The 27,396-nt window shown below is 47.6% G+C and overlaps 1 protein-coding gene across 1 annotated transcript in view; it reads right to left on the bottom strand.

The window, feature by feature from the left end:
• The window catches only part of LOC144162595 (zinc finger SWIM domain-containing protein 5-like), a 51,362-nt gene extending 31,285 nt beyond the window's left edge, over window positions 1-20,077 (bottom strand). Inside the window, exons 1-5 of the mRNA XM_077693195.1 lie at window positions 18,362-20,077; window positions 16,343-16,378; window positions 16,096-16,111; window positions 11,471-11,496; window positions 3,257-3,316 (exon numbers count right to left, since the gene is read on the bottom strand). Coding sequence (XP_077549321.1) covers window positions 3,257-3,316; window positions 11,471-11,496; window positions 16,096-16,111; window positions 16,343-16,378; window positions 18,362-18,738 — 515 coding nt within the window. The 5' untranslated portion in view covers window positions 18,739-20,077. The remainder of the gene's footprint in view (window positions 1-3,256; window positions 3,317-11,470; window positions 11,497-16,095; window positions 16,112-16,342; window positions 16,379-18,361) is intronic.
• Between the last annotated feature and the right edge of the window lie 7,319 nt (window positions 20,078-27,396).

The raw sequence follows: 27,396 nt of genomic DNA, 5'->3' as shown, positions 1-27,396 counted from the left end.
GTTAATTCTAGAGTTCTAGAGTTAAACTGGGCCAAAAGGACATCGCTTTGAATCAAAATTGATTCTAGTTATACATATGTGATTTCATTTACTAGAGAGAAAGGGCAATAAGGGTTCTGTGCATCCTTTTTTTTTTCTTTTTTCTTTTTTGCATCCATGAAAAGAGTACGAAGTTACGTCCTTGCAACTGAGTGATATAAAATGAAAACAAGTTAAAAATTATACCAAACGTACATTTTGAAAACGAAGTTTTACTCGTAAATAATTGTCTCTGTGAATGCAGCATGCACAAACTGCATCTGAGAGTACAAACGCTTGCATTTCAAAGGCTTCTGAGAACCTCAAAGGTCGGTGAGTAGCGGTGCTTCTTTGACTCAAATGGCATTTCAACCCAATGCCTTTGACGAAACGTCGTGTAGCAGCCAAATGAAATTCGATTCAAAGGCCCTTGAAACGCTCATGTAGAAGGGGTATAGGCGACGAAAAGAATGGCGATTAATCACACAGGTGAGATATTCAGCATGCGTAAACCATCAGGCGATGCAAACTCAAGTGAAAACCCAGAGGAAGCACGACAGTGAGGATGAGAATGGCAGGTACTCACACTGGTGAAACCTCTAGCATTTACACATTGACTGATGGAAATAACGGTGATTTAATCACACCAGTGAAATCTCCAACGCGTGCAAACCACCAGGTGATCATGAAAATGATGACTAATCTTTGGCAAAAAATAAGCTTGCCAAATCTAGGCAAAAAAAACCTGCATGTACAAGATTTCGATGCACGTTAAGAGACCCTGGGTTGTTTAGAAATAAACCCATAGCCCTCCCACCATGGCCTGGCCGCTGTTATTTCCTGCACTTATTCGTGTGACTTAAGTGGTGCACCTTGCGGTACTGGCCAGCCAAAATGTTTCCGTTTCTTTGCCTACATTTCTCTCTGCAGTGGTAACTTTCCCTGCCTGGGCTATAATGGTCACGTCTGCTGCTGGGGACATCGAAAACCCACACGAATGGCAGATTTGGCACAGTTTTGCTTAAAAATTAGATTCCAGGGCATGGGCAGCAGCTATTGGTATCCAATTAGGCAAACAAACTTTTTTTTTTTTGCTTCCCAGAAGACAACAGGTAAAAAGGAACGTCTCTTTTTCATCAGCAATGTAGCTGAGCTGCACAACAGCTTTCATGTCACGAAAAGTATTTAGCTGCTCAAACTGTGCTTGTCAACCTTATCTGCTAGCACTATTTTAAACTGTGTGCCTGTAAACCGCGTTCATACTCTGCCACATCTGTTGAGTTTATAAAGTGCAACCTAAACTGCTTGGGGTTGGCGGTACCAGAACCATTATAACTCCCGCACACCTTTAGCGTCCATCGAGGACGGCACAGCCCTAGCTTTAGAATGACAGCCAACCAGGGCTGGAAGCTAGCAGGTATTCATCACAACCGCATGGGTTCTAGCCAGGCATAGCTTAGGTGCATAAAACTCAGATGGGCATTGCTCCACCATTAGAGTGAAGGGTTAGCTTGTAGCCCACTTTTTATGTTTGACAACCCCCCACTTTTCTATTACACATAGAACACCATTGTAGTAACTCCGTATATGGTAAACCCTCTCTAGTAACATCGCCAGTCGTGACAGAGTTCCGCAACCCCTCCCACACAAAAAAGTGTAATTTAGGAAACAATGATAGAAGACAAACCCGAAGTAGTAAACCCCAACACCATAGGTCATGCACTTGGGGCCAACGCTATTAATGGCCAGTGTCCACAATGTACAGGGGAAAATATTGTACTGCAGCTGTTGACACTACCTCGCTTTTAATTTCACCCTTGCAGCATTCGCGCCTTCAATGGCAGTCGGTGCAACGTTGTGAAGCGTAAGGTGCAGTTTTTGTCGACACTAAGGACGTTATCAAAAAATTATCCCGCGGCAGGTTCTGAAGAAATATGGAAGCAGAAACCCCGCAATTGAGGAATGAACTCGTGCTAATTCAAGGATTCCCTAGCCTAGAAAATGGCACAAGCTGCACGTGCTGGCAAAAGGCAGTGCCAATCAAAAGCCTACAAAGTCTTGTTAGGAGATACAGGGCATACCTGCGGAGTAACTGTTGCCTCGTACCTCACACTCACGGTCTATCAAGCAAACGACGTGAAATTTACACTGTGTGCATCTGCCCCCCCACCATTCCAACAAACTCGTCCCAATTGATGACTTCAATTGATGACTTTAATCTTCCATGACTCTGGCCCGAATTTGGAGTTCCAATCTGGTCCGGCCTGAATCTGGTTACTAAGCCTAATATTATGAGGAATGCCTGCACCAATTTGGTCTTTGCTAACTGGAAAGACTATCTAAAAGACATTGTAAACGTAATCTAGTCGAGCAACCACCTCTCAGGCAACATAAAAGCCCTGGATCTATTTAGAAGCACATTATTACAACCTTGTAATAATGTTGCCGATGGGTAGAATCATGGGTGATTAGGTGGCATAATCAGCAATAGGTGACACTAGTAACCACAGCACTAAACGTGATGGTCTCCGATTCTTTTTCGTTTTTGTTTTACACCTGAATGGCTGTAAATGCAGATGCACATACAAAGGTTTTCACCCTAGCGCTGCACGCACGCCCGTCATCATAATAACGGTGTTTTTGTTGCCGACCCGCAAGCCACCAAGAGCGTTCTTGCAGACTGCAAATGACATCGAACTAGAGAACGGCGGTGAAAAGACGTTCACAAGTGAAACGTGGTGCATGACTGCATCACAGAGTGAAGTGGAAAGTGCCAGGTGTTGGAAACTCCAGTGCAGCCCTAGTGCAGCATCAGTACCTGCTCCCCACCGTGCTCCTCGCGGACTGAATAGGTCCAAGACGTTTGGTAATTTAATATACAGCATAGGAAATGCAAAACCATTCTCCCCATTATCGAGTCATTTAAAAGAGAATAATCCCAATTGGCATAGGGTGATGCTGGTCACTGTTTATCACAGGGTATGGTGTATGATTGCCTCCGAGGCAAGCTCTGTTATGTACAGCCTCTGTAAAAATTTTATATGCCAGGCCAAATGTTTCACGGCCACAAAGAATTCAAAGAAAAAAAATGTTCAAGTGCGATCGATTTTTCTTACAACAGTAAGAAATAAAGGTGCTTATGCCAACTTTCTCGCATAAAATATTGCAGTCTCACTCAAGAGGTAAGCTAGTATTTTGAGTTCTTTGTGGCCTTACAGCTGTTTGACATGGCCTAAAAACTTTTGACCCACACTGCACATGTGCAAGTATGTCACAACGTTCCATCACCATCATGATCCTGAAATCCCCCATCATATCTTTTGCATGCACAGCTTTCGCGGGCCCGAAACAGCAGACTGCGCACTTATGTCTTGTCTACTGTTTCCTAAGCCACAGGTACTTATTTCAAAGAGAAGCTTTAGCAATCTCACTGGCGCGTCTCCAATGCAAGAACACCCACCGGGAAAGTCAACTTTCTCTGACGATGATGATGAATGATAGTGGGTGAAGTGAAAAAAAAAAAAAAAAACTTGCAGTGGCCGAACCTGGGTTCCTTGCGTTGTAATATGAAGTTGGCGTCTATCCGATTGCTCCATTTTGACATGGTCGGAGCGGTTTGGAGAACTCAGACGACGACCAAACAAGCTGTACCGAGAAAGCTTAGCGTTCAACCATCATAGACGGAGGGGTGCGTAATTTTCTTTTTTAGATGGCATGCAGAGCAGACACAGTAAATAAACTGCGAAACCAGGCTTACTCCCATGGGAAGGATAACACAAGCAAAAAGATGCCATCCCACCCAGCAAAAGTGGACCACCACACATGCTGAGGGGGGAGGGTATGAAATATTCCTCGTGGTCTCCGCGGGCTCGTCGCCTGCACTCAGCTTCTCTGGCAGCAAATGCTGGGTCCTGACGCACGCGCTCGGCGCCTTGGGCGAAACAACTGCTGGGTCCTGCCTTGCCTGACGCCTGCGCTAGCCCTTGAATGACGTCAGCCCCTCTCCCGTTTAGAGAAGAGCTGCAAACCTAATCTTCACCAGAACACATGGGAAGGGGGGTTCCCACTGTTCACTGGCACCTTATCATCCATCATGCGGTTTCGACGCTTGTTTTGTGGTTTTTTTCTTTACACGAAGACTGAGCTCCATGCTGCACGCCTGATTATCCTGACGCATGCGCTGGATGTCTCAAACGAGAACTGCTGGGTCGCACCTCGGTTTTTTGTTCAGAACACGAAATTTTCTAACCAACGAGAGGCTAACACCTTCGCTGTAAAAACAGGGTTGGCAAATTTCAGTTTTGCGTAAACAGTTCTAAAGGAGAAGAGAGGAATGGTTTTCAAAACGCCCTTTTTTCATGACGCATAGGATTTTTATGGTCCGTTTCTCTCTTAAAGTTCAGTGTTTCTTTTGCGCGACTAATGATTTCAAGCTGCACTTCAATTTCCATCACCTGTCCAGCCCCATTCGCTTAACGAGCATGGCACCAATGGCAAGAAGCAAGGCATTTCTTAAATGTCCCTTTAACAACACTTTTTTTTTTCTTCTTGTTTAAGGGGGGAGAAGACACTGATCTTGAAACAACTTTTTTTAATTTTCATGTAAACTTCCTGAAACTTGCCTGTCTTGCTGCTTTTTTCCCACTGATTTCAAATATGCCGTTATTTTTCAGTTGGTCAGTTAATTCCCGGGATAATTACAGATAATTAGCCATTTTTTGGTCAAGCAATAGACAATACAGTGCTGGTCATAAAACTTTAATCTTTATATTTGCTAATACTGTGAACCCTCGTGAATGCAATAATAGAAGCAGATTTTGATGCATCGCTTCGAACTAATTTTACAGCTCATTAAGCTTTGGTGGTACCAGTGGCAAGGACTCATTTTGAATGCTCATTTCAAACACCGAAGTTTAATGAGCCGTAGAATTAGTTCCAAACGATGCATCAAAACACTGCTTCGATTACTGCATTCACCAGAGTTCATAGTATGCTTTGTCTATTGTTTGACTGAAAATGGCTGATTATCTCCAATTACCTTGGGGACTAATTGACCAACTGAAAAAATAATGACATATTTGAAATCAGCAGGAAAAAAGCAGCAAGACTGACAAATTTCCCAAAGTTTACTTAAAAATTAAACGAAGTTGTTTTAAGACCAGCGTACCCCCTTAAGGGAATCCTGAAATGATTATTTGCTTTTTCCACAAAAGTAGCTTAACATTTTGGGCCTGAAGTTTGCAGTCACAGAAAGTACTTAGAAAGAAAAAAAGAATGGAGTAACAGATTCCCTCTCCCTGCTCACCCCAAAAGTGAAGGCAAAGTTGATATGGAAGAAAATACGCTATCACGTTTGGTCTTAGAAGCAATTAAAACACACGCATTTCCCCATTCTTCGTTTGAGACTTTCTTAAATCAAAAATACTTTGCACCGCCCTGCCACGGGATTCCCTAGAGTTCAGTTTCACTCCCTTCTCTCAAATGCACCTCACACATGCCCGTTCCCTCAGCAAAGCAGTAAGGCAAGTTCATGCTTTCGACTGAGCATGCCAAGACAGCAAGGAGTGACAGCGAGCGAAGCCTACTTAAAACAACCAGTTGCCACTTTTCCCCGTTTAGCTTGGGCAACAGGCTGAATAAGCGTCACACCATAAAATAATAATATTACTAGCAAACAGGTTTTTACACGACAGAAAAAATTACACCATCTTCCTGTAGGGGAACCCCGAGTAGTATGCGAAGCAGCCATGGGGTCAACTGAAGTTCCCATTAGTTTTCAGTTCGTCGTTTCCGTTGGCGTTCAGCTTCGCGTGCCTTCGTTGTATCAGTAGCTTCTTGACATAGTTTGAATAAGTGAAGGACATAAGGCGCGTTCGTAGCACATGCTCCCGTCTCGGTTTGTAGCGCAGTGGGAAGAGCGCCACGTACTTCCCGTTGCGGCCAGAGAGTCGTGGGATCGAAACCGGGCGCCGCCTGACTATTTCTTTTTATAGTGGACTGCGCTGACGTCAGCCCAGACGCTGACGGGGCTGAAGAGACGCGCATGCGCAGTGGAGTGCGGATGGCGGACAAGAGAGGAAGGGACACAGCCTGAGCACTAGATGCTTCGCATCTAAAACTTAAAAAAAAGAAGAGGCCATTGTTAGATATATTATGTGTGGGGTAGTCATGTGGTACTACGAAATAAAACTGCCTCCCGGGCAAGTACTTACATGTTGTCAGGTTCGGCAGGTTAACCTGAAGGACAATCTAGATTACCTGATGATGATGAACTACCTAATTGGCCAAAAATGTATGAGGAGAAGCTGTGTGCCCCAAATTCTTGCTTGCGAAACATTATTACCCGGCACACAAGAGAACATGACGAATAAAAAACACCAGACAAGCACTTCTGTTTTCTCATGCACTAAGTAATAATGTTTCCCAACCAGCCCAGACTGATGCTCTGATTTGCTTTCTAGCTTGTTCACTTGCTAGCAAGCTAGCTCATTTGGGAGATCTGTTTCCCCGTTTTACGCTATCAAACGTGGGGACTGCGCAACTGCCACTTTTGCAATTCCCCAACTGGCTGCCCCCCCAATGCACCACCCCCTTCCCCAACTAGTGTGATTCCCCCTGGAGAAAAGTCCCGCAGACATCCTCCACATGTCCTGTGCATCATCCTTCATTTCAAAAACTTCGATTAGGTGTTCCAGGAGGAGAAATTCTTCGGGGCACATAGGTCTGCTTTCCTTTGCCAGAACATTGTATTTGCATCTCTCTTTCTCTGATCTTGTTTCTTTGTCTTCTGCCGTAAAATACTCCGGCCAGCCTCTTTCCTGCTACACCATTTCTGCAACCTTGTTCTGCTTTCGTTTCATCTTAGGGCGCAAATTACGTCAGCCAGCAGACTGGCAAACGTCACAGCTTCCCTAGAAACAGGGTTCTGACCGGCTGAATAGCACCTGTTCGACCAATGTTTAGATGCCGCGAGCCACACAATATTTTACATCATCTACACTTCAAGTTCATAGTTTTGTGAATATTGCAAAGCGGCCGGTTACACTAGCCCTTCAAAGGTCCCGATTCCTTGCCAATCCCCCCCAAGTGTGAAAGTTCCACAAAGAAAGAAACTACTACTACTTTTGTTCCACCACTGGCAATGTGCTGCGATTGCACCATGGTAGCACATTGGGCTGCTACTATGAAGACCTAGGTTCAAATCCCACCGGGCCACACATCTTTTATTTACTCTTTGCAGTGGCAGCCATTTTATTGACCAGACAACAACGACAGTTCTTTGCGGAATGGAGCACTTGACTGATTGACTGACTGATTGATTGACTGACTGACTGACTGACTGATTGATTGATTGATTGATTGATTGATTATTGGTTGGTTGGTTGGTTGGTTGATTGGTTGGTTGGTTGATTGGTTGATTATGATGTTTAATGTTCCGGCACTACACAGGCAATGAAGTATGCCATAGTGGAGGGCTCCGGATTATTTTGACCCTCCGGGGATCGTTCACATGCGCCGAAATCTTGAGCGCACGAGTTTTTTCGCTTTTCGCCTCCATCACAAAAGTGGCTGTCGCGACTGGGAAACAAAACCCGTGTCCTTCGGCTCAGCAGCACAACGCCATAGCCACTGTGCCACCAAGCGGGTACGGGGCACTCGGCTTTCGGCCTAAAGGGGGGCCATGCAGACAAAACACAAGTTTGGTTCACTCGAAAGATTACCTCGTTAGAATCATACTGACACCCCTTTTAACACAGACTTCGCTCAAATAAACTATTTAATTGGGGAAAAAAAAAAGAGAATGGCCATGCGGCCCACAAGCTCATTTCCCGCATTAGAATCTGACGTAATATGCACAGCTGTGCGATTGGCTTAAGCCAGCAAAAGCAAACACAAGTTGGGCAGGGCTTATGAGCTTTCAGAACACGATAAAGATCCCCAGGTGGTAAAAACTAATCCGGAGCCCTCCACAACGGCGCGCCTCATCGCCTGTGTTGCGTCAGTGCGTTAAACCCTACAATCAATCAGTGAGCTTTCAGAACGAGCTTTTTTCGCTTAGATGTAATGCATATTCATTTTATAGCGGTAACAGTGGTGGGGTAGACTGTGCAAGTTAAGAAAACATAGTAAGAAAACATAGGACGCGCATAGTACTGCGTGCATTGTGCTTGCTTTAGCTGCTCTTTAGCTGTCTGGCGCTTTGGGGTTGTCTCACACGACACTGGCCGATTGGCGTAAGCAACATTGCCTTACGTGACCCTGTTTTTCGAGCATACCCAATGTTTCACGAGACTATTACTTACAACCGCAACAAAAATAAGCCAGGTGCAAATACAGTCAGAAACAAAGCGGGTGTGGGCAGCGATCCCAAATGGTATGGTGGCGCCATCTAGGAGGACTGACAGTAACCAAGGCATACCGGAGCACTAGCGTTCGCTTGAAGACCTGTCCTTGTTGCATCATTTTGTAGACGTCACGAAGCACACGATTTAGTGGGAGAATAGAATTTTAAAAGTAAATTGATCAAATTAGAAGTGAATAAACCATTGTTTGCTGCTGGAAAAGCACTGGGCGCACTACAAAACACCAAATCTTTCGAGCAAAGCAAACTTGTATTTTGTATGCATGGACCCTTGAAACAAAGCAAGACAGTAAGTGGTGGCATGTGTCATGGTGTGTATATTGGCTGCCAAAAGAACCTGAACAAGTTAGCTCTCCATAAATCTTGCAGGCTGAGAGAGAGCCAAACAACTTGAAGCTAAAACTACCCCATTCCTTGAAGATGTTCCTCCGTTCCTTTACTGTTCAAAAAACCCTCCGATGATAATGCCTGACAAGGCTGTGGTTATCACCACTAAGCTTCGATAGCAGTAACAAATAATATGAGCAATGTCTTGAAAGTCTAGCTATCCCGTCCCCAAGGCAATTTGTGTGCACCCTTGGAGACATCACGCGAGCCAGCATGTTGTCATAAGGAATGTAAAAACTGGTTCGCAAACTCAGTCCCTCCATCGACATGCAGCTTCCAAGCAAATCAATGTTTTCCTTTCCTTTAAACGGGCTTACAACCACCGCCACAAACTTCCCGGTGGCCATTTCGGCTCTCCACCCTTGTATAACCAAAGCTTCCCTACAAGCCATGTACACTGCAAGAATGAACATGCTTCTCGGGTGCCAAAAGGGTCTTGACAAAATACGACTTCGTTCAGTTTGAAGGAACTAGCTCATGGCCACCCACTCTACTCCATTCCAGCCATGAAAGATGATTTCCAACCAAAAAAAAGCAAGAAAAATTGAAGAACTTCAAAATTTCTATTGATTGATTGCAGGGTTTAACGCGCCGACGCAACGCAGGCAATGAGGCGTGTTGTAGTGGAGGGCTCCGGATTAATTTTGACCACCTGGGGATCTTTACGTGCGTCGAAATCTCGAACACACGGGCGTTATTGCTTTTCGCCTCCATCAGAAAAGCGGCCGCCACGGCCGGGAACCGAACCTGCATCCCTGCGCTCAGCAGCACAATGCCTTAGCCACTGAGCCACCGCAGCGGGTAGAACTTCAAATTTCGCACTAAGGTGACGCAATATGGGCAATAGTAACGTAGTATGGGCCACCACTAAAAGCACGGTTATCGGTGCGTTAGCCGCACATTAGCATTCAAGAGATATGATCAGATGGAACCAGAGGCTCCTCTGCAATCGCCCAGTCCTGTTTCTTGGCGGCGGCTTAAACCGGTGACCACCAATCACACAAACGAGAGTCGGTGACGTCATAGAAAAGTCGCTGGAAAGTGGCTGGGGTTGGTGTTTTCCTCGATATCTTGATTATATGTCCAAAGTTTGCAATAAAACTGGTGTCACTGTTCTCTGGATAAAGCAGCCTTTCTGATCAACAAACACTGACATGTATTTTGTCTTCGCAGCATCCTCTTAAATACTAGACCAAGCTAACCTATAAACGAAGCCAAAGGGTGGCCATCTTGTAACTCTCTCCATGGACATCTAGGGGCCTCAGCCAACCCAGCTTGTGCACAAATTATTCCACAGCTTAAAGGGACACTAGCGCTGCACGAGCACAGCTTTGTCTGCTCCGTCAGCTTTTGTTTGATCGAAGCTGATATTCTGTTTGTTTAGAAATACATAACCAAGGCTGCTGTTGCCTCTCCACCCCTCCCCTTTATTTTTTTTTTTTTTTTTTGTTATACAAAACAGACCAAGACCCACCCAGGGCCAGGCTAACATCAAGCCGCAAGCTACCGCCACCTAGGGGAGAAGCAGAATGCGCGAACAGCAAACTGACGGCCTGCTCTCTTCCCTTGTCATTTCCACTTGTAACTACTATTACAAACCCTAGCAATTTTAGCCAGTCTGCCGTCCCTAATGGCAGACTGCTGAGGCAGTGATGAAAACGCGCAGAAAATAGCACACCAGTCGACCACAACAGTATCTCAATGCACACAAAATGTTTCCCAGTGACATTTTTCTAAGAACTAAATTGCTGTACCATGGCCTCCTGCATCCATAAAACCTATAAACCCATTAAAAGCCATGGCTGTAACTATAAAATACAATTGCCTTATTTTTCTTGTTACTTTTCCTGCCTAAATAAGTGTTTCAAGGAATTTAAAAATTAAAAGTTAGTGTCATCTGCTTGCGCGCTGCTAGGTCTCTCGTGATTTTGGACTGCCCGGAACAGCCCCAGAGCAGCTCCATATTTTATGTGCCCGTAGAATTTCTATTGCGACAGCCGTTTTGGACTGACCCAGAACCACTCTCAGAACTGCTCAGGGCAGACGAATAAAAGAGGCCAGCTGCTCGCTGCACTCGTCTGCATGCTGGAGCGTGCAGACGATCAGAGCAGTGCCTGGTACTGTAAGAAGCACATAATTAGGCAAGAAAAAGCTATCGAAACAACAATTTACTTCTTCGAAAAAAACTGAGTAGAAAACCAGGTAGACACTTAGAGGGCACTGCAGTCGACCAGCGTGGTGTTGCCCAATGGTTTTCATTGCAAAAGGTACCCTTCTGAGTGCCTCGGACGGCAGGCCAGCCAAATTTCTAGGTACCGTTTTAAAAACAAAACATAAGAGTACAGTTTGCATGCACGTAGGCCACACATACAAAACTAAAACGTTCAGCCAAACCCAAAACAGTGACCGTCGTGTGAGGTGGTGAATCCGTAGTAATGCTTATTTAACAAACCCTCAAATGCGTGTCCAATCAAAGACACGTCTCATATTAAAGCTGCCAGATAAATTTCTCTTCCGTACGTACACACAGTCTAGCGTTACTGCTATTTTCACAAAAAACACCAGAACGAACTCAAAGAATCACCCAAAATTGTGCTATGTGCCCAGCAACACAGCCTTTTCACGGTTTTGGCAGTTTCTACTTCACCAAACAGCTGTCGCTCCAATGAGTAGTATGTCTGCGCTCTCGTGGCTACAACCTACCGAAACCTGTTTTCACACTCTGATGCCTTTAAAGGAGCCATGAAGACAAAATTCAAGTTGGGTTTATTAGAAAGACTGCTTAGTCCCGATAACAATGATACTAATATCATCGCAATCTTCGAACAAATAACGGAGATGTTAAAGAAAACGTGTGAAGCAGTCGCGACCCCCTAGCCAATTTCCCGCAACTTTTCTACGACGTCACGGAACCTAGTTTGTGCGATTGGCGGCCGCCTAACTGACCTGTCGTGACGACACATGACTGGACGTCTGTAATGGGGCCTCTGGGGCCATTTGAACGCATCACTTGAATGCCAACGCGCAGTTAACGCACTGAGAATTATGTCTTATTGTTGGCCCGTATGACGTCATTCTTGCTCATAACACGTCAACATGGCGCAAAATTTGAAGGTTTTTAAATACTTCTTGCTTTTTTTTTCGTTAAAAAAACATCTTCTGTGGCTCTAATGGAGCTGAGTGAGATACTGAATCCTAGTTGTTTCAAATTAAACGAAGATGTATTTTCTCTTCAAGGCTAATTAAAGTTTTTCGCAATAGAAGGTGTCACCCTTCCAGCTGCCTGAGTAAACATAGGGGAAGGGTAGAGGTGGGTTTGTGCCATTGTTTTTTTCATTTTTATTGCTCACCAAAAGGAAGTAGGCGGAGAGAGGATGGAGGGTGACATGCATTCCACAATGGCACACAACGGTGCTCGGAAAACTTCACGCGCATTGTGCGCTGCCAAACGAGCGAGACATCGCCGATGACAGGCTAAGCTCGGCTAATACCCCGGCTACACTAGGGCCCGAATGTCATTTGAACCAAATGTCATTTGACTCAAACGGGGTGCTTCAAATGCCATTCAGAAACCGCCGTGCTACACTACAATTTCGATGGCATTTGAAAGCTTTCACAATTGCTCGCCGCGCTGTAGTGGCGCTGTTGTCGCCCCGTTCCGTTTTCGTACAATAATACGACAATCAATTTTAGGAGCAGTCTAAGGCAGTAAAATGATATCAAATTAGAATAGGCACCAGTTTTGACTCTAATGTGGTGGCTGTTTGCATAGTATTATTTTTTTCGCAACTGACCCACTGGCTTCGAGACTATGAAGATTAAATTAGTTGATTTCATATTTTAAGTAAATGAACAGTGAACGAAGTTCCACAAACAAAAATATTTTGTTTGTTTTACGTACGAAAGTATTATATTTTTATTGCCAATTGAAGACGCTGCGTGCGAGAGTGCTAGAAATGGCATTTGAAATCCCAAATGTCTCACTTGGTGCTCATTTGGCTGGAATGTCATTTGAGCCAAATGGCATTTCAAAACCTTGTGTAGCAGCACAACTTGGCATTTGAGTCAAATGACATTTGGTTCAAATGAAATTCAGACGCTAGTGTAGCAGGGGTGTAGCATAATTCTTCTGATTATGAAACTCGTGTATCCTTGTTTTTTCAAAGCAGGCAAGTGGGATCGAACTCGAAACAATGAAGCGATAAAAAAAATGACATTCCGTGCATGACCTGGTTCAAACATGGTTCAAATCCCATGATTTCAGAATAGGCATTACAAGCCTCAACCTCCCAATAAATAACAATAAACCTGCCAACTGCATATTCCTGCATCTTGAAAATATGCACGGAAAAAAACGTTGACAAAGAAGGAAATACACAGGACGACGCGCTTCCTTCTTTGTCAAATTTTTTTTCCGTGCCTGTTTTCAAGATGCATCAACACCAACTCGCCCAACTCTCGATCCTGTTAATATTTAATAATAATAATACTATTAATAATTACTTAATAATGAAAGGTTGTGCAATCTATATGTATTGTCTAGAGCTGTAAAATTACCAGCCCTGTTGCAAGCAAGCACTTGCTCCGCACACTCTAAGCTCCTTGTTGCATCAAACTTTTACGGCTAGGCTTCCATACATTTTTCAGTGTTGTCATGTGAATACCCCAAAGGCTACAGGTGTCTTTGAAGCACAACACGTCCTATCACGCACATTTTAACTCGGCAGCAGCGAAAGGTAACAAGCTGAAGCAAAACGCGTGGGCGACAGATCGAAGCCAGTCGAAAAAAAGCAACGCGCAAGCGAATTACGAAGCAAATCGTGCCAAGCAGCTGAAGGACAAAGCCCTTCGGAAGGAGAGTCCATTAAGGTTTGGTGGTGTCCACACAATTTCACTCCCCTCAACTAATCGCAACTTGTAAACCACAGCGTAGCTTAACTGCAACTAGAAAGAAACAAAGCCTACCTTGGCTGGACAGTTTTAGTTGCTCTGGGAAGGAACAAATGCGAAAGGAAACAAGCAGCATCCCAATTCTTAGGAGGCAGATCAGAGACCATCTAAAGCACAAGGCAAAAGTGGATTGCGAAGCAAGCCACGTCAGGGAGCAAGGGTACGGAGCCCTTCAAGAATGCGAATGGGAAGCAAAGTGTCTTGGGCATTGAACTGGACATTAATATTAAACGACCAGATTTAGGGGAAATCCCAGAGGTGGAGTAAGTTCCTTGCGAAGAAAAGTTTGAAATCCACCTTAGTGCAGCCGTACAGCTACAAAGGAAAGCTATACAGCTTTCTCAGAAACTTCGCAGTTGAAGAAAACTTCGTCCCGGTCCAGGATTCGAACCCGGGACCACCGCTTAACCGGAGCAGTCGCTCTACCAATTGAGCTAACCGGGAGGCTAGTCGTTTGTAGCGCGAGAGCAAATTGATCAGCAACTTATATGAACAGAAAGCTGTTTGATGGCTTGAATTAGGAAAGAGTCGAACTTTCCCAGCAGTGGTCTGCGCAAGTGCACGCTGCCGATCCGCAATTTTGAGGGATGGATCGACACACACACGCACGCACACCTCGATGCGGTTTTTGTTTGACATCCACCTCAATGCAGCCATACGGTTACAAAGGAACGCTTACTTACTCCACCTTGGGGATTTCCCCTATATCTGGTCATTTAACACCTGTCCATCACTTCGAGTTGTTGATCAATTTGCTCTCGCGCTACACACAACTAGCCACCTGGTAGAGTTGGTAGAGCGACATTAATATTGTTCTGCGGGAACCCCCTGACTGTCATTACCCAAGGTGTTACTTTATAGGGACCACGAGGACAACAAGCAGCTACACTTCACTCAAAAATTTGAGCAGCTCATGCCGAATTATTAACATCTTTTTTAATTTTACTTGACAGGAAATGTAGCTGCCATCACTCACAAATTGGTATTTGAATCGGTGGATTTTGGATTATTGCTTACTACACCATAGTATGACGTGGACTTGAGGGGAGCAGCCAAAAATGGAAAAACACAAGGCAGTTCCTCAGGACCTGAATAAAGTTCTTTGTATGTCTGTCTGACAAGTTTGGAATCACTTACCAAGCCTTTCTGATTCTTAATGTGATTAATGGCCAAGCGAGCGATTGACCGTGCAATTGAGCCAGCGAGAACGGCAGCGAGGATGACACGGAAGAGAAGCTGCGCGGAAGTGATCACGGTCTTTGGAACGATGACGGCTGGAAGCCAATCACCGGAATAGGGAGCGGTTACGTGGAAACGACTCCGTGGAACACCCGGTCCACGGAGTCGCCAATTTCTGGCGCTCCGTTCTGGCTATTGGGCACTGCCGTTCCTTCTGTCGGGGCCGCTAGAAGACATTGCAACGGAACGTGAGCCCACTTGCTTATCGGGCATTGCCCTCGGAATTCCTGAACTGCCAGAATTGCCAGACTACCTTCAAACTGTTGGCTGTGCTTCCGTGTGAACCAAAACCGTCCTGTCTATAATGTCCCACCGTCTACTGTCTTGTGCACGTCCTTCATCCTGTTGATATAGTCGTCAGCATGTTAACCAGCGTTCGTCTATCTGCCTGCACAGTCCTTGGCCCATTCTTAACACTGAAGGCCAAGCAGGACATTTCAGCAAGAATCCTAGACTGTGTAAAGATGAACTTTGTTCCTACTTCGGGCCACCAATGCAACTAGAACCGAGCACTCGACGTCATGTAAACCCTGAAGGGCATTTTGAAAAAATAGCGATGGCACTTTCTTTGCAATTCTTTCAACTTCGAAAGCTATCATGCCACTGCTAGAGTCACTCACAACGCCACACATCATTCCCATCGCTCACACATTCACGTTGATTTACCCCATGTTAATGCTTGCGCTGTTGCCGCTTGTTAATGGCCTCCTTTATCACCATAAAATAATGTGCTTTACTGAAACACCAAGTTACGGCTTCAAGCCCACAAAACTATATAAACTCAGCAACCTTGGTCGGCGTCACCCCATTGTGCAAATTACACTCACGGCATCACAAGTTGAGATTGCGAAAGTAGCGAGTTGATTGAAGTGCACATTAGATATGGCATGAACGTTATTACGAGGCAGGCCTTTCTATTGGACTGAAGTTGTGGTTGTCTTCATGGTCCGTTTAAATCACCAGACCAGCCGGCCCTACTAAAACGCTTGTCAGGGAAGGAAACCTGGAATTACAGGAAAGTCAAATTTGGCGCTTAACGTGAAGGAGATGGAGGCTCACAGGTCAATTTGACCACCTTGCGTTCTTCAGTGCGAACTGAAACTCGGCAATAGCAGGCAATACTTGTAGTAGCCAGGGACGTAGCCAGAGGAGAGGCTTGGGGTTCGAACCCCCTCTGAAAGTTTTTCCTTGCAGCCCGTAAGCGAGGCTTGGTGTTCCTTGAGGCAAAACTCGTCCCTTCCGATAACCCAACCCTCCCCCCCCCCCCCCACCCAAAAAAAAAAAAAAAAAATTTCTGGATACGGCCCTGCTTGTATCCATCTGTAGCCAGCTTGCAGCCACCTGCGGCCGCCAGGAACCGAACCCGTGGCCTCGTGGGCACGGTACGCGCAAGCAATTTTGGGCGTAGTCATACGATGTCGGCTTAATCAGCGAGAAGAAGCGACGAGCGACGCTACAATCTACGAGCAGTGCAACCCGCCAAACCAGCAAGCGGAGGCAGCCTTGAAATCGTTGCGCAGACGACCGCCGTAGACGGTAAAAAAGTCATTGCGTAAACTGCTCTGCATACGGCCTCTCGTTATCGGCCGGCGTCGACGGTGCAATTGTTGACGCACGGCCGTTATTCAAGAGCCTAGTACCAAAGCAAACAAAAAATGTTTACGCGTGGGGAACGAACCGACATCCCTTTTTCGCTGCTACAAGTCCCAATCGCCCTTTTGGCTAAGCTGATATTACGAACCAAACGTATGCACAAAGCCCTGCCAACGCGATGCCTTTTTTTTTTTTTCAAACACCTTCTCCGCTTTACGTAAGATGCTTTAGCAGGAAAATATGAAGGGTTTGAGAGGCCTCCCCTAAGCTTTCCTCTAATATTTTCACGAACCGTCATGATCCCTTGGGCGCTTTTCTTTTTACCTTGACGCTGGCGCGATTTCGATCCGCTCTCGCCGGCACGCGTACTTTTTTTGTGCAGAGAGCGTAGACGAGGCGAGCTTACATACAGTGCCTAGTATTAAAAATGCAAACACAGCGTCGCTTTTTTTTTTTTTTTTTTGCCTCAGGCAGCCGCAATTCGCGGACACGCTCCCAGTAGCAGACGAACTCCGAGCGCGCGTCGCTCTCGAGGGGAGAACAAAGAACAAAAAACAAAAAAAAAATTGACGCCCGGAGCGGTTTCCGTCATAACAACTTAATAATGAAATCCATCAAATCAGGTTTCTTTTCGTATTCAACGCTATCCGGTAAAAACACGTGCGAAGCGTATTCCAGCAGCAGAACGTACAGGGCACGAAGAGGCAACGTCGGAGTCCGGCGCGTCCGCGAGCGCCGGGGCGTCGCAAAAAGCCACACACGCACAAACGAAACTAGAACAAGACGGAAAGCGCTCGACGGCGCAGGAGAAGCGGGAATAAAAAAGCATTATTTCATCATGTTTACATTTTGATGAGCCGTCGATACGGGACGAGGCCTAGCGCGAGCGCGATAGCAAGCCCGACGCCGAAGCGGCGGCTGCCGGATGCCCGCGGTCCACCGCACGAAGCACGGGACCGCGTTCGGTCGGGCGATAAACGAGCCGCTTCCTCCGTCGGGGCGTGGACGCCGAGAAGCGAGCTTTCGACACACGCACGACGGAAACTTTCGCGGGGCCGGGCTAGGCTTAGCTCCGCCACGGCGATGCAAGCGCCCCACACAGCGCAGACGACAGCACGGCCCCCCCTCGGCCGGAAAACATAAACACGATGCAAAACCGAAACAAGAGGCACGGCCGCCTGCGTCCGTGACGCAGACGACAATTACCGCGGACGGCATTTCCAGCCAAGTGCGTGCGACGCTGCGGGGGAAAAAAAAAGCGCTCGCCGCAGCTTTTTGGGGCTCCGTAGTTCGCGGAGCAGCGCTGACCGAGACATTTCTGGGTGCGAAATCGAGCGGCGACGCGTCCGCGCCCCTTGAAAAAGCACGCCAGCCGCGGGGTGTAAGCGACGTCTCCCGTGGAGCGCGTCCGAACACACGACTCCGGCGTCCGGCCGCCTACGGACGCAACATTGGCGATGGCAGGCGAAAATGACGCGCGGCAGATTAGTTCTGGGCTTGAAAACGAGAGCAGAGGCCAAAGCGGGCCGTGATCAATAATGGAAACGATTAAATTAGCCGCCGGGGCGGAGGGGTGTCACAGCCGCCGCACAGACTGGTTCGATCAAAGACGCCTTGGCCCCGCGGCACTTTTGTTTACTTTGGCCGTCGCAGCACACGGTCGCAGGTTGGCTACGCCTAAAAGCGTTGCATCGGCGACTGCACTCGCTGCGCAACGCAGTGCACTGGACCGGAGAAGCGGAGAAGGCAGTGGAAACATGCACGGCGGCGCAAAGCCCATTAGGCAAGCGCCTTTGTTCGGTGCGCCGGAGCGCGTACTCACCTACTTGCAAAACGTTATCGACACACCCAGCCTCGTACAGCTTGAGGCCCCGGTAAAAGGGCAGCTTTTGGTAGTCGCCACAACTATTGGAGTCACTTGATAAGGACGAGTACATGCAAATATCCCGTTCGTTGCGCGGAAACGACCAGAAGATGATCCTGCGCTGCACGGGCTCAGGTATCCTGTTGTAGCGTTCCTCGATGCGCTGGAAGGGGATGTGCTGCGCCACCACTTTTGCACACACGTCCAAGAGACTCTCTGGCCGCCGATGTCCGAACACTTTCGGGTCGAAATTAGACAGTCGTTCGCCCTTGGACAGGCAATTTCCACCCACAAAAGAACACGACGGCCTGAGCGCCGTCGCCATGTTTGAAACATCTGATATAAGCCGGGGCCGCACTGCGCATGCGCGAGGGGTTTAATAACAATACAGCACCTGCGTGGTATTTACGCAAAACTTGCCATCCTGTTCGTGGGGCCGGGGGCCGCCGTCGTTGGACGTCGCCGTGGCGTGGGGCCTCTCAGCGGAAAGGGATGAATCATCGGAGCAATTCACATGTTTTTCATTCAAATGTGAGGCGCGGCGTGTGAAGTTTTGGCTGTCATTTTGCCAGCTCGGCTGCGCCGCTCGGAGCGAAATGTCCCTTCCGGGAGCATGGGCTTCAGCTCCGCCCCGCGCCGTGCTGCCGCCCAGGCCTAGCCCCGCACGCGTTGGCTCGCCCAGCTAGCCCGTGCACGAAGTCGACATGAGGCCTAATTCGGATAATCGCCCCGCACGAGAGGGCCCCCCTTTCTCGCTGATTTGGCGGCGGCGTGCATTTTGTGCACGGACCGGCTCGGGGTTTCGATCCAGCGCTGCCCGCCGCTGCTTGGAATCGTTATTCCGTCGTTGGACATTGATCCTGGCCTATCTTTTTTGGCTCGCTCGCGAGATGGGAAGGGGAGCTCCGGGGAATTTATCGCTCCCGCGTTGGCACATACCGCGCCTCGTATATTCCGGCCTGCCGCCCAGACGTCATGCGCTGAGCGATCTTTTATCGCAGCGTTTTTATTTATGCCTTCGTGTACGCTACTCGTGAGATGTGTTTCCGCTCTGCTCGATGCGGGTCCCACGCCTTGATATTTCGCTCACGCGAGCGGAGCAGGTGGCACGCGAAGTTAGCAGACGACGCTGCAACCTCCGCATAGGTGGGCAGATTGAATCTTCAAATTTTGCGAGGTTTATTAAAGCACCGACCCGCGGCAAGATGTTCCGAAACAGCCGTGTTTCGCTGGCTCACATCGCAATAAACCCGGGCGACAGCTTAAAAGAGCAAGATGCGTGATTGATGCAGACGAAATTTTTCCGCGCGTCCGTAGGCTTGTGCGCCGGTGCGTTCGAAAGCTGTAAAAAGGGCACTTCGGCTCCTAATTCGTCTTGATTAGCTGCGCATCAGATGAGAAGGAAAAGCGAAGAACCGCATCAGGGCACGCGCCCCTCACGGAAAGAGAAAACAAACCAAATCGCCCCGAATGTTACACACACATACACACATGGAACACGCGTCAGCTCTCACGGAACGCGCGTGTGGGGGGGTGAGAGGGGGTGAAAGTGACCCCGCCCACTCGGCTCCGACGGCGTGCTCGGCAGACACGCCCACCCTCGGGACAGGTGCTGCCATCTGGCGCTGGCCGCGGTTTTTGCAGAGGAGTTCCCGGCCGTGACGCCATTGTGACGTCACACAAGAAAGAGGGAAGTGCGGAGGAGGGCACGGGGGCACCCCGAAAGCGCTGGGGGCAGCATTCCTTTCGCTTGGTGGTGGAAGTTCCTCTTGGCATGGGACGCTTCGTTCGCTGGAAAGCACCGGGGCGGTTTCAAAAGCGAGCTGCGATGAGCCTACGCGACCTCTGCACTTGTCTTTATTTAGGCTGAATTCTCTAAGACGCGCATTTCGAAACACAAAGCTTCATAAGCGTTCCCAGCTTGGCTGGCGAGAGCCTTGCATCAGAGCGTGACTCGACAGAGCCCGTTCTCTTGCCATCAAATAGCCGCTCTTGCCACCGCTCCCGGCGGCGCCGTCAAATTGTCCTTTTGTAGGCTTTTGCAACAGGCTCGCAGCAACGCCACGAGCTGACGCGGAAACATCGTCCTTTGTTTTAAGGATTTATGCCGGCGCCCTGAACCGCCTGTGGAAAGAGCGCACAGATGAGAAAGAACAAAGTGAGAGCTAACAACCGCTTCTATGGTAACGTCGCTAGTTTGCGGTACCACGTACCAAAAGCACCAAGCGGTACTGAAAACGCCAGCTCCGTGCTCAGTTTACACACCAAATCAACACACCAAATTCGCTGTTTCGAGCTGACGGCTGCGACCGCTTGTGGAAGCCGTCGACTCCGCAAGCCTTGACGAACGCGTCTGTAGCTGAGAGAGAGTGAATAAAAAAATCCATGCATTTGTCAGGAGAGGCTCTCCATTTTCTCTTAATTTAAAACGCGAGTTGGGCGTATTGTATTCTAAAGCACTAATCACCGCCCACAAATTCCTGCGTGCGGGCGGAATAGACGCCCGAAAAATTTAGGCGCGTTTTCTTCGCGTCTTTGTGTGTTTTTTCGATGGTGCACACTTGCAGAATAACATTTATAAATGCGCTCGGGAGCAGCCGAGGTCATACATATTAGGACCGCAGAGTGAACAGAAGGGGCGCTTTTGTAATATTCTTCCGGAGATGCCGACTTGTTTGTTTGTTTAACTATATTCTTCTTTCACTGCTTCAACCATTTTTTGTCATCTGGCTTCAGAAGACTGATGTGAAAACATTTTTTTTTTCTTTCGCTCATGATTTCGCGGAGCGCTAGCCCTGTAAATGCCTTACACGAAGTATTTAGACCAGCTATCGTTGCAAAGAGAACGTGTGCTTATCGGTTGCAACGAACACGAACAACGACTTGTCGTATACCTGGACGCCACAAAGGAACGCGAAAGTATCCAGCGCGCATTGAAAGCGGCAGGTCGCCCGCTGCCACAGAGCTTCACAAAAGCGAGTCGACACTTGTCTTCAGTGGGAACTTCCTTCCCAGTGAGTCCGCCGGGTTCTGAAGGGCCCGGTACGAAGCAGGGCAGGCCGCCGGCGCAGCATGTCAAGGTCGGTCACGGCTACGGGGCTGTTAGCGGGGCGCCCGGCCCGGCCAACGAGGGCCTTTGTTGCGCGCGGCCCGATCTCACTCGCGCCGAAATGGTTTCGGCCCTGGCAGGTTTTGCGAGCAACAATGACGCTTAGGGGACCTCCAACCAGAAAAGAAAAGAAAGATACACGGAACAGCTGAGCCATGTGATAAGCCTCGCTTAAAATCATGATCCATTCCATTCTGTGAAAGCGGGTGACCAGCGGAGCGTTTAGAACACGACACAGGTGAATTTAGGCTAAAGGTATCCGCAAATTTTAATTCTCTTTAGCGTCGGCGGTGTTATCTACAAGGGAGACATGCATACAATCTTTGTCAAAATTTTCTAGGTCACTCCAGAGGCTTATGGGCCGCAAAGAATTTTCAAAGCAACAGCTTGGATGCTTAACTGTGACCAAATTATTTCATGCAGCAGTAAGAAAGAAACGTCTTTTCTGAAGCTTTCTGGCACAAAACTTTCACCCTCGCTGAAGGGTGTGTTTGTACCTTGAAATTTTTGTGGTCTGTGCATTTTGGCATGGCCTAGAAAATTTTGACACAGACTGTACACACACGCATACACTTTTATTTTGACTCTACTGATCTTGAAAGTGGTGTTTTTTGGTAACTATAAACACTGAGTATGCATGTCCGAGTGATGAGATCTACAAGCACTGCGGTCAGGTTTTGGCATTGAAAGTTGTGCCTATTGATAACCAATCCACTCCAGATGCATATCTAAGTAATAGTAATAAAACGTGTAAGCTCGAGGCCCAAATTATGTTTTGAATTCGGTGCGTGACTGGTTGTGACGTGGACATCCGCCTTCGAACGCCTGGCAACGACACGTAGAGCCTCCGCTGTTTTTGTTCTAGGGTATAAAAAAGAAACCTGCCAATATAACGTTCGTTTCGACTATCACGGCTACAGAAGACACAACTCCGGAAAGCAAGCTGTTCCCGCCAAAGCGTTATCTGTCGTCTGCACCGACTTCGAAGTCGCCTGCTACGAAAAGAAGTTAGGCAGCGTCGTCTGCTTCACGCGCTTGACGCTTTGAACCGCGAATTTGCAATGCAAATAAACGGTAAGACGGCCACGGTCACGATGACGCCAGTACCGTTAGTCGACGTCTGACAGAAGACGATTACGTCACGGACGAAATTTCTGGACGTCCCCGTGGCACACTTTTGCGGCCTGCATATCGAACGGCTGTCGTAAAAGATTCGTTTGTTGTCTGTCGTCTGAGTTTGCACTTTGATCGCTTGATCGCTGACGCTTGGACTTTGATTCCAGCGGCTTTGACTTTGACACTTCGACATTTGATTCTCGCAAGCAAGAAAGCTTCGCGTTCCAACCATCACCCTTAAACGGAGGGGATTTTAAATTTTGTCTTTGATTTTGCGTGTTCTGCAGTTCATATTTTCGTGTTCACTTTTCAATTTGTTTATGACTGTTCATATCTTATTTTAAAGATGAACACAGCTTGAACAATAGGCGGTTTAATACACGCGTCGTCAAACAACGGGTGATTCAAGAAGCTCGGCTGAATAGATCCGCGGCCACGAGAGAACGCCTGCGCAAAGTGCCTGTACCGTGTAGTTTTCGCAGGAAAAGCTCCAACGGCGAGCGTGTATCCCGCCCCAGAACTTTTGGCGAGCTCATCCGACAGCAACCATAACGAGTGAAATAAGCGACCCTCGGAGCCTCGCTGGCGGCGGCTTCCTCCTCCAAGCATGAGGTCCCAAGGGGGACCGTTGCGAAATCTCCTTGGCAAGGAAATAAGGAAGACCAGCGCTTTGTGTCCCAAGCCCCTATACGCGCGCAGATGAATGACAGTCCCGATGACGCCTCGGCCAAGCAGCGGACGCCAGAGGAAGAACGGAGCCAAAGACGCAGACGACGTTGTTTGCGGGCGGCGAAAAAACCGCGCGCTGGCAGCTGAAAGACCGCCCAAGAGCGCGTGTACGCCAAGAAACCCACCTGCTGATGTCACTCCGTAGTCAGCACTCGAAGCCCCGCCGGTCGCGCGCCAGCAGATGATCCCGATTAATAAGAAATTGGGCTCCGCGCGTGGCAGCGTGGCCAACGCACAGGAAGATGCTGCGTTAAGTCATTAACGTCCTGGCAGACGATTCTGCCCGCACTTTTCGGCAATACACTACGTGTTACATTTTGTAACACAGAGACATGATGTAACGAACACGTGTGTGTATGTGTTTCTGAATGTGAAGCGCACGGGCAATAAGTGGTCAAGGAGGAGGAGGAAAAGGTTACATGCCACGGCTCCACGGCAAACGCTCATGTACGGTATCACTGCGCCCAAGCGACGGACCCGGATGTCAACGCGCATGCGTGTTTAGAAAGGAGATCGCTATGAATGCGTGATATCGCCTGCCTTTTCTCACGTAATTTGTTTGTCATCGCTGCAGTAGTTTTAAGCATGTTAGGTCCACAAAATCACAGAAACTGGCCGGCTAGTGTGACGTTCCTAACAATCCCAGTAACGCACTACTTACGCAGCGCGGAGTAACATCCGGATGCAGTTTGCAGGCACAGCGGCAACTTCCGTTGCCGTTCTTAAGTTGTACCTGAGTGTAGTTCATGGTCTTCGTGAAAATTAACGACGATGATGATGACGATAACGATGATGATGATGATGATGTCCTCAGAGATTTTGGTACGTACCCACAAGGGGGGATTGGCCAGGGCTGAATCGGTTGTTGAAATACAGTGGGACTTCTAAATAAATTATTTCCGGAAAGAGGCTGTAAAAGGAAACTTAGTTATGAATAAAACCCGAATTACCCATTAATTATCACCCTTCAGCAATTCAAACGACTTGAAGCAGAGAGAAAATTTTGAATGCAATTTTATATATCCCTTTTTGCAAACCCCAACTTTTATGCTCCAATAGATAATATAAGTGGAATCGAAAAAGTCATCCCCAAACACTCGATTGGGTCCTTCAAAAGCAGTTGTGTAGCTGTTGAGAAACGGCGGCAGTGGAGAAAAAGATGTTCGCTTGTTTCAGGTACCTGGCACCGCCCACATAGTTCCGTAGGTGAAAGTCCTGGTCTGAACAGATAGAAATTAAGCCTTGGAATCCTGAAGCGCAGCTCGGTGAAGGTCACCTCGCATTGCCGAGAACCACAAAAATGAACATTCCACCCGAACTTTAAGCGTTGGTACTCTTCAAATGATAAAAGTGAGCCTGAACGAGTAGCGTCTAAATGCCAATATCGTCTTAATCTTGAAGATGCAAATAGAGCCAGATTAGGAATTCCGAATTGAATGGGAGCTGTGACAGCGAGATTAGCTAAATGGTCCGCTAGCTCGTTGCTCCTGATGTCCGTAAGGCCAGGGACCCAAGACAAGCGTGCCTAGGAACAAAAAATAATAGTGTGCATGCGGTACAATGGAGAGTCGGAAGAGGAAGTTAATGCCGATATAACTGCCATCGAATCGGATCATATGATGATTTTTTATACATGCTGCGGTACTTTGCATAGAGCGAGAGCTATTGCTAAAAATTCGGCCATAAAAATGGGTGTGTAATCCGGGATTCGTAGCGAATAACTCCAATCTAGAGATTGTGAAAAAAATATCAATTCCAGCTTTCTCGCCATTTTGAGATGCGTCAGTATAAATCACAGAAGAATCAGGATACTTGGATAAATATCCATTTGAAATAGCGGCTAATAACGAGCGTGGGAGAAGTTTTGCAGCCGAAGGGAAGGGGTTTTGAAAGAAAAACTCAGTTTCTCGCTCAATTGTGGATACCGGAATAACTTCATATAGCTCAAGAGAAATACAATCCAGACATGATTGAACGAATAGCACTTGCCGGGGGGAAATACTTTTAGGGCACGGAGATGTAAAAAATAAACTCGGATCATAAATAAATACAGACTTGGCAGCTCCAGAAAGGGCTTCGTACATGCGGAGGTAAGTTTGAACCGTCAGCAAGAGAAATCGGACCCTGAGTTCAGGAACGCGTGCCTCTAAGTACAGAACTCGGTTCGAGACGAACCGGGGAGGCCAAGGCAAAATCGAAGAATGCGCCTCTCCAACAGGTATAACGGTCGCAGTTTGTAGATAGGGCAACTTGCAAAACAAGACGCACCAAAACTCCATGACAGGCCGGACGTATAGGACTGGTACAACCGCAAAAGTGTGTCCCGGCGCATTCCTGCTCGTTTCCCACATAGTCTTTTCATGCGACCAGATGAAATTGATTACGATAACGACGGTGATGAGGGCACACGTATACCCCCAAGGGGCATCGGCCGGAGTTTTCTCTAGACTATGTGGATGATGATGACGATGATAACAGTAGCAGTTTATTTGCAGAAAACAACCGTCCAGCAGCGCGCAAGGCTAGATGAGCATACAAAATGAGGCAGTGGCGGAACGGACAGTGGGCTAGTTGCTAGGTGTTCATCTTGGCGTTCAAAGAACTCACAGCACGGGGACGGAGAAAAAGAAAAGGCCGTGTCGCCTTTCTTTCTGCAGATGCACTCTTATTAAACGAAGACGTACAGTAGTCCCTCGTTATAAAGAAGCCAGCGGGACGGCGAAACATTTCGTTATAAGCGGTATTTTGATATAAGCGACCACTCCGGAAAACTAAAGTACGTCAGCTTTAATTCAGCCACAACTGCGAGGAATCAAGACACAATGTATTGAGAGAAGCAAAACCTTATTCATGTGCAAAAAAGGCAGTGAGCTCTGGCTGTTTCATGTTCTTGCCGGGGCGCGAGCCACCCCTGCTCCGATTTGACCAAGCAGTGACTGGCGTCCAAACGCCTCGCAGGCTTCAGACTGAATGAGGAGGGGAAGGCAGGGGCCCCTTCTATGAAAAGGCTACTAGAGTTTCGAGCTGGAAAGCGCCGAAAATTCCACGGCTCCAATCTGAGGTTGTGTTTGTTAATTGCGCGCTCAAAAAACAATTAACCGCTCATTGTGAGTACGCAGCCTAATCATGAAAACTGACCGCCTTTGCACTAGGAGCTTTGAATGAATTACTGGACAATTTTTTCCCGAGCTGTGCAGCCATGAAGTTCGTAAAACAAGAGTTTTTGGGTGCCCCGCTCTTGACGACGCTTTTAATTCTACGCTTTGAATGTCAGTGTTGGTTCACCGTCGCGTCCACGCCATTGACCAATGTCTATAGGAACAAAATTCAATCACCCTACCACGCATTTGGACTCTTTTTCCTAAGTCAGATGGCGTAAATCGAGCATGATTGGCTCGAGGAAGTCACCGAGGAAACATCAGCTTGTTAACCCGCCATATTGACCACCTGACTTGCCGCTTTGTCGCCGCTGATCGGCGACGCCTGCGCTCGCCACTTCGCTCTCAGCGGGTCTTGCTCTCCGTGCGCCTCGAGTAATGCGGCCTAAAATGCATCCGTTTGGGTTGGGACCATAAGAAATTTCGAATAAAGGGATATTTCGAGTGGCGGCGATTTCGTTATAACGAGGGACTACTGCACATGTAAGGTTTGGATGGAGTGTTCGTATTTGTGGTTCGCGGCAATGCGACGTAACCGCCACCGAGCAGCGTTGCAGAATCCCGAGGCTGAATCCATATCTGTTCAGAGCAGGGCTTTCCCCTACATAAATGTGCACGGTGCCAGGTCCTGGAATAAAATCAATCCCACATTTTTTCGCTCAACTTCAGCCGCTACTCGGCAGCAAGACGGGCGATTTTGAAGGAGCTGATTGAGCGCATGGGATTGACCCTTCCTGTCCCACTTATCCAATCTACTGGGTAAGCAAATTTGGGGCCCGCAATAAGCAGTACATACAATTGTGTTAAGCTTGCCTTTCCGCTACAGGTCGCTTGAATTGCTAAAGAATACATAATTATTGGGTAATCCGGG

The sequence above is a fragment of the Haemaphysalis longicornis genome, unplaced genomic scaffold, assembly GCF_048455015.1.
Source record: "Haemaphysalis longicornis isolate Haplotype H1 unplaced genomic scaffold, Haemaphysalis longicornis Haplotype H1 scaffold_12, whole genome shotgun sequence".
Taxonomy (NCBI): domain Eukaryota; kingdom Metazoa; phylum Arthropoda; class Arachnida; order Ixodida; family Ixodidae; genus Haemaphysalis; species Haemaphysalis longicornis.
This window is presented reverse-complemented; position numbering and strand designations above follow the sequence as displayed.